The 6776-nt window shown below is 57.7% G+C and overlaps 1 protein-coding gene across 1 annotated transcript in view; it reads left to right on the top strand.

The window, feature by feature from the left end:
* The window catches only part of DAGLA (diacylglycerol lipase alpha), a 34303-nt gene that overhangs the window by 7188 nt on the left and 20339 nt on the right, over positions 1-6776 (top strand). The window contains exons 7-10 of the mRNA XM_027858899.1: positions 1387-1474; positions 2829-2963; positions 3763-3840; positions 5555-5679. Coding sequence (XP_027714700.1) covers positions 1387-1474; positions 2829-2963; positions 3763-3840; positions 5555-5679 — 426 coding nt within the window. The remainder of the gene's footprint in view (positions 1-1386; positions 1475-2828; positions 2964-3762; positions 3841-5554; positions 5680-6776) is intronic.

Genomic DNA, 6776 nt, shown 5'->3' with positions numbered 1-6776 from the left:
GTGGCATCAGCCCTTTCAGCCTCTTGCGCAGCTCTGGCCTGGGGGCCAGGCAGTGAGGGCAGTGTCCCCTTATCTCCCACGCTCCCTCCCCTCCCTCCTGGTTTCTTGGGCTCTTTAGGCCCTTGAAGAAAACGCCCCCACTCTCATGGCTTCTGGGGCTGTGGGTGCACAGTCTGCTCCCTTGCCGCGAAGGGCTTTGTGGTCGCTGTCGTTTTAACTAAAAAGCTTTTTGGTGGGTTTGGAGTTCTCTGCTGGCCACTGCTGCCTCCGGCCACCACTTAACACTTTGACGCCCATCGGATTTCCTCAGGGTGAGCTTCAGGAACCCAGTGTAAGGATCTGGCTTTTGGCCCAGGCCCTGGAATCTACCCCAGAATTGTTTGCCCTGGGATCTGGAATCTGGGATCTGGGGGGGATCCCCCAGAGGACATTCCTCCAGCCCCCTTATGAACGTCAGATCCTGGCTCTGACCTCCACCAGGGCCGCCCTTTGCAGAAAGCACCTCCCCTTGGTCACCTTTTAGGTCTGCCAAGCTGGCCAGCCAGAGAAGTCCTAGTTTGGATTGGCCTCTGAGCCCTTGGCTCCGGCCACACCCTCCCGGAATAGCAACGCCCTTGAATTCTTCCCAGCTTCAGCTTTTCCTCGTTGGAGGCTGGCTGCGGGCTGATATCCGAGAGGCCCTGCGGATGCAGGGTGGGGGCAGCCAGGTGCCGGCGGCCCTTGACCCTGGGCGGGCACTGACCACCTTTCCTCCACTTACCTCCCAGGTTCCCTCCCACTCAATGTTTTTTTCCAATAAGTTTCCTGATATTTTCGGCTCCCCTTCTCATTTGACCTTTTATTTAACAGCTTCGAGTACAAGAGGCTCCATTGTACATCACCTGCCATCCCAGAGCAGGAGCATTTCTTTCTTCTCCCTGCCTTCAGGCAGGACTTTTCCCAAACCACCCTCTTCCCACCCATCAAGGCATTGAGACTTCTTGGTTTGCTGCGCGTGGCCCTTGGTTGGTGCAGCTTCTGGGGTTGTAGTGCTTGCAAATGGATTTGTGTGGCTGGGCCTGGGGTGGACAAGAGCAGTGAGAGATGTCCATCCCCCTCTTTGGAGTGTCCCAGCACATACACGCTGGATCAGGGCGGGTCTCAATCTCCTTTAGACTCGTGGGATTGCCATAATGTAGAAAGGAGATGAGAGTACAGGCCTGATACACCAGAACAGAGTGTCCTGCCCCGAGCGGCCTGGGGACGGAGGTACTCCTGGTACTCCTGGTTTGGTCTCTCAGAATGTCTGTGCTCCAGCCTCCGGGTAGAGGGGGTGCCTCCTGGGGACTGCCGAGGCCGGGGCTTGGGTCTGACCAGCTGATCCCTGTTTTACTCTGACCCCCTTAGGCACCGCCTGGAAGAGGGCCAGGCCACCAGCTGGTCTCGTCGGCTCAAAGTGTTCCTGTGCTGTACGCGGACGAAGGACTCCCAGTCGGTAAGTTCCTGGGGCCGGCCTCCCTGGCCGCCTCAGAGGGGCGGGTGGGCAAAGCTTGGGGAGGGCCGACGGGGCCTCGTCACGAGGCGGGGGCTGACCCCCGTGGGGCAGAGCCTTTACCACGGAAGCTGCCCGACAACAGTCAGCAGCGTGTCACGACAGAATGTCATGGGATCGTGGAATAGGAGAGGCGCGTGGCCGCCCACTGCCACCTGCCAAGGGAGGTATTCCTACCGGTACCAGTTGGAGAGCGCTTTGCAGATATCGTTTCCTCCTCACTCTCACCTGAGAGATTGGTGCTACGATGATCCCCATTTTACAGATGAGAAAACTGAGGCAGGGTGACTTGCCCAGGGTCACCCAGCTAATCAGGGTCTGAGGCTTGATTTGAAAGCAGGTCTTCCTGGCTCCTGGCCTGGCGCTCTGTGCCCTGACTTTAGATCATAGAATGTTAACTCCTGAAGGGCCCTTAGAACAGAGGACGTGATGTTGTCCCTCAGAGGAATCTTAGAACCTAGAACACAGAATGTCAAAGCTGGGAGGGACCTTGATCCTGAAATGGGAGGGGCCTCAGGACATAGAACAGAGAATGGGGGGGATGGGCCAGAGAACCTAGAATGTCAGAATTTGTAAGGACCATGGGAACCTGGAAGGTCAGAGTAAGGAAGGAGCCTTAGAACATAGAACAACAACAAAAAAAAAAAAATTAGAAAAAAAGAACATAGAACAAAATGTTGGAGGCGGGAGGGGCCTCAGGATATAGAACAGAGAATGTCAGAGGTGAGAGGGATTGTCAAGGAGGCCACCTCCTAATTTTACTGATGGGGAAATGGGCCCAGGGAGGGCCAGGAAAGACCTCCTGCAGGAGGTGGTGTTGGAGCTCCTTCTGGAAGGAAGCCACAAAGGTAGGAGGGCACTTCAGGTGTCAGGGACAGCCAGGGCAAAGGCTCAGAGTCAGGGGATGACTGATGCGCCGTGCGTTTGGGTCACAGAAGGGGGAGAGGGGACCAGACTGGGAGGACTTTAGATGCCCAATCCTTGATCCTTGTGGTAACAGGGAACCACTGGAGTTCACTGGCTACAAGGTTGTCGCCCCTGGGCCTTGGCTGCCCGGGGGCACTCAGCTAGGAAGCCCCTGTACTAGCCCGGAGGACAAGCAATGAGCTATATTAGCTCTCTGTGACAGACGGGACAGGTGTTCAGTGACCTCCTGATAGGAGGCCTCAGGGCAGGCTTTCTGGAGGAGGTGGCTTTTATGTTGGGCCGTTGGCCGATTGGATGCCCAGGCTCTCTCTTCTTCTCGCCCCTTTCTCCTCCTGTGCTCCTCTCCCGTCCTCCTCCCTGAATTTCTCAGGATGCCTACTCCGAGATCGCCTACCTCTTTGCGGAGTTTTTTCGGGACCTCGACATCGTGCCGTCTGATATCATCGCGGGACTGGTGCTTCTGAGGCAGCGGCAGCGAGCCAAGCGCAATGCGGTACTGGATGAGGTGAGCGATGCCCAGGCTTCCTCGCTCCTCCTGCGAGGCCCCCCCATTCTCCCACCCTCCACAGGTAGAGAGCCCTGCCTTCCCCATTCGCTGCCAGGCTTCCTGTTGCTCCCTGAAGGGCTCCCCTTGTGAGCTGAGCGTTCACAGAAGCTAGGCAACAATAAATGTGAAAAGATCTGGGGGTCTTAGGGGACTAGCGGTGTGACATGGCTGCCACACAGGTCAGCGCCCTTCCCATACCCTCTCCCCAGCTGGGTCCCAGCCCCAAGGTTACATCTCCTCCACCTGCTCCCCAGGCTGCAGGGGGACCCCGCCCTGCTTGGCATCTTTTGTCTCCCCACACTTCTTTCTCAGATCTACTATAGGACAAGTCTTTGGGCCTGAGACACCTCCTGCCCAGTAGGTTCAAGCCTTTGGAAGTCAGGGATTCCAGGATGTTTGAGGCATGCAGTTCTGGGAAGTCGAGTCAGACGAAGGCACCCGGGCTCTGTGGTCTGCTAGTTCTGTGGTTAGCACAGGCTGTGGGGCGAAGGAAGGCCGAGGCTTCGTCGTTGGGCCCTTAGGATGATTCCTTAGCCGTGCCCAGGTCACTGAGCAGTGACATGGGAGAGGGCCCTGCTTTCCTCAGTCTGGGGGCCAGGTGTTGAGGAGGGATGCCTGGATCGTCAGAGGAGCCTGGAAGGAAGCGTCTCTCAGCTCCGCTGCTGGGCGCCTGCCCCGGGTGACACAGGGTTCTCCCGACGCCTCTGCGGGGTGCTTCCTTTAACCCACCCGGCCTCCTCATGTGCCTCTGTTACAGGCCAACAACGACATCTTGGCTTTCTTGTCTGGGATGCCTGTAACCAGAAACACCAAGTACCTGGACCTAAAAAACTCGGTGAGTCCAAAAAATCGCAGTGACATCCAGAAGGTCCCGCCTGCAGGCGCTTCACAGCCTTCTTCCCCCTCTCTCCCCAAACTGGACGTGCAAGTGAAGCGCAAGGTCCCCTTGCTTGCTCCATGACATGGGTTCCTCACCCTCCCTGCCATGGCCCTGCTTCCCAAACCGGTCTGTCCACCCCCCGCCCTCTTCAGGCCCAGCTAACCAGCCTCGCAGGGTACATTCCACTGTGACAGGCCGTGGCCTTCTGAACTGAAGACCATGAGAAAAAATGAAGCCCAGCTTCCTAAACCCGATTCTTCTTTCCTCTGGTCAGCATTTCTTAAGCCCCTAGTGTGTGCTAAGCACCGTCCTGGTATGGGGGACACAGGAGGAGAGACCCTGACATCCCGCTCATGGTGTTCTGGCACTGGTCCGGTCATTCCCAGCCTCCATTCCTGTTCTCCAGACCTTTACCTGGTTCCCTCCTTTGCGCCGCTTGCCCCAAGGCCACCTCCCATGTGTCTTGGCCCAAGGCTGAGGAGCTCGCCTCCCACGCCCACTGCCCCGGCACAGGGGGCAGCTAGCGGCCTGCTGCCCGTGTCACTGCTGCGCCATCCCTTCGAGCCCCTGAGCGGCCTGCCAGAGACAGTCTGTCAGAACCGGAGACGAGGCCCGTCCCAGGGCGGGAGCTTCCTTCCACACACAGAGCTGATAATTATCTTCTCTCCCCTTGTTCCTGAAGAGCAGACGATGATTCCACCCCTCTGGGGCCCTGATTAAGGAGCTGCCTACTTAACTTTACAAGATGACTAATGCCCTCTTTACACCTTTTACAAGGTGACTAATTCTCCTGAAGGAGGCACAGGGCGGTTGCCTTGCCCAGGGCTCCAGGGCTCTCAGGCTGAGCCCCTGGCCTGTTGTCAGGAGCCACTCCCAGGAGCCTTGCCATCCCAGTGACATTCACTTAAATAGCAGGAGCGAGCAAGTTCATTCCCGGAGGCTGGCTTCTCCCCACATCCTCTCCGGGAGGCGAGCCCTGGCCTGGAAGCCGCTGGCCAGGGACCTCCGCAGCCTCTTCCGCCTCGAGACCCTCCCTGGCCTCCGTTTCCTCCTGTAGCCCAGAGCCGTTGTCTCCTGTGTCCTCGCAAGAGCTCGGACAGAAGACCAGGAGCGGGCTCATTCTCTTTGTTTTAGAAAGAAACTGAAGGCCGCGTGTCCTCGGCCACTGGGAAGCGACTTGGCCTGGTCATGCCACAGTGAAGCCTTGCTTTGGGCCCCTCCCCCAAGACCCCGTGGGGCCCTGACCCTCGGGGCAGGAGCGGTGGCTGGGCAGGAGACGTTCCTTGAAGCCACTCGCGGAGTTTTCTGTGTCTGTGACTCGTCTTTGTCTGTCTGTCTCCTCAAGATGGTTCCCAAAATCGAGCCAGTGCAGAGAGGGTTTTTGGTCCCCAAATCATTAATCCCGAGATTGACGCAATAGGACAAGTCTCTGTAGGATCGACGACCTCATTGCACGGAGATAATCAGAGAAATGCAATTACTGTCTTCACCAGCACCCCCTTCTCGCTCTCCTCAGGCCTCACTCCATGTGTCAGCTCTCAGAGTCCTTCCCTGTCAACGCGGGCCCTTGAGGTCCCTGGCCAAGGAGCGGGGCGGGCTGCTGGCTGAGGAGGAGCGGCTCAGGCACCCCGAGCCAGGCTCTGACGCTGCTGTCCCTGTTCTCTTTCAGCAAGAGATGCTTCGCTACAAAGAGGTCTGTTATTACATGCTTTTTGCCCTGGCTGCCTATGGTTGGCCTATGTACCTGATGCGGAAACCCGCGTGTGGGCTCTGCCAGCTGGCCCGATCCTGCTCGTAAGTGTGCGGCAGCGCTCCCTTGCCTTTGCCCCCCCTTCCCTTCTCTTCTCTTCTGGTCTTCTCTCCCTTCCTCCTTCCTTCCTCCCTCTCTCCCTCCCTCCTTTCCTTCCTCCCTCCCTCCCTCCTTCCTCCCTCCCTCCTTCCTTCCTCCCTCTCTCCCTCCCTCCTTTCCTTCCTCCCTCTCTCCCTCCCTCCTTTCCTTCCTTCCTCTATTCTTTCTTCCTTTCTGAGAGCTGACGTCTTTGCTCCATGTCTCCCTTCTCCACAGTCCTCTTCTCCCCTCCTTGGGAGGTGCCCTGCGTCCTGTGGTCTCCCTTTCTGAACCAAGCAAACAAACAATAAAACCACGAGTGAAATCTGGTTTTTCCAGGAGTGCCCCCAAGCCCAGACATTTTCCCCAGGCCCTGAGACAGACCTCATATGAAACTCTGTCTCCCTCCTCTGACCCACTTTGGAGCATTCCAGTTGGGCTGGGAAAAGCGTCCGGTCGCTCTGCAGATGTCGCCTCCTTGACCTACTCCCGTGTTCATCCCATCCCTGGCTGGCAGACCTGCCCCCCTCTTCCTTCCCCTCCAAGGACAGACCCTCCTAAGTGGACCAGGACACTCTGCCCTCCCACACAAGTGCTCCATTTCTTCCCATAGCAGCTGAGGCACTGAACTAGGACAGCTCTCTGGGCCCCGTTCTGGCAGTGAGTGATGGCGGTGAAGGTCATTGCCATCCAGAGCCGAGGTCCTTGAAGCTACTTCCTGCCCTCAGTAGCTGCCTAACCCCTGCCCTCAGCCCCAAGGGCAGCATCTTGAGCACACCCCCCAGGCCACAGCTGGCCTCCAGAGTAAGCCTTAGATCACCCCCATCCTGAACCAAATGCTGGGCCTGGCCTAGGATTTGTGTCAGTCAGCTGTCCGTCCCCATCGAATGTGAAAGCAGGAAATGAGCAGGGTGGGGCCCGAGAGCAGAGGGCAGAGGATATCAGGGGGGCTTAGAACATGGAGTGTCTGACCTTAGACCAGAGCAGAGGATGTTGGGGGTCTTAGAACATGGAGTGTCTGACCTTAGACCAGAGCAGAGGATGTCGGGGGGCTTAGAACATG

This window comes from Vombatus ursinus, unplaced genomic scaffold, assembly GCF_900497805.2.
Source record: "Vombatus ursinus unplaced genomic scaffold, bare-nosed wombat genome assembly UNPS02013931.1, whole genome shotgun sequence".
In the NCBI taxonomy this organism is placed as follows: domain Eukaryota; kingdom Metazoa; phylum Chordata; class Mammalia; order Diprotodontia; family Vombatidae; genus Vombatus; species Vombatus ursinus.
This window is presented reverse-complemented; position numbering and strand designations above follow the sequence as displayed.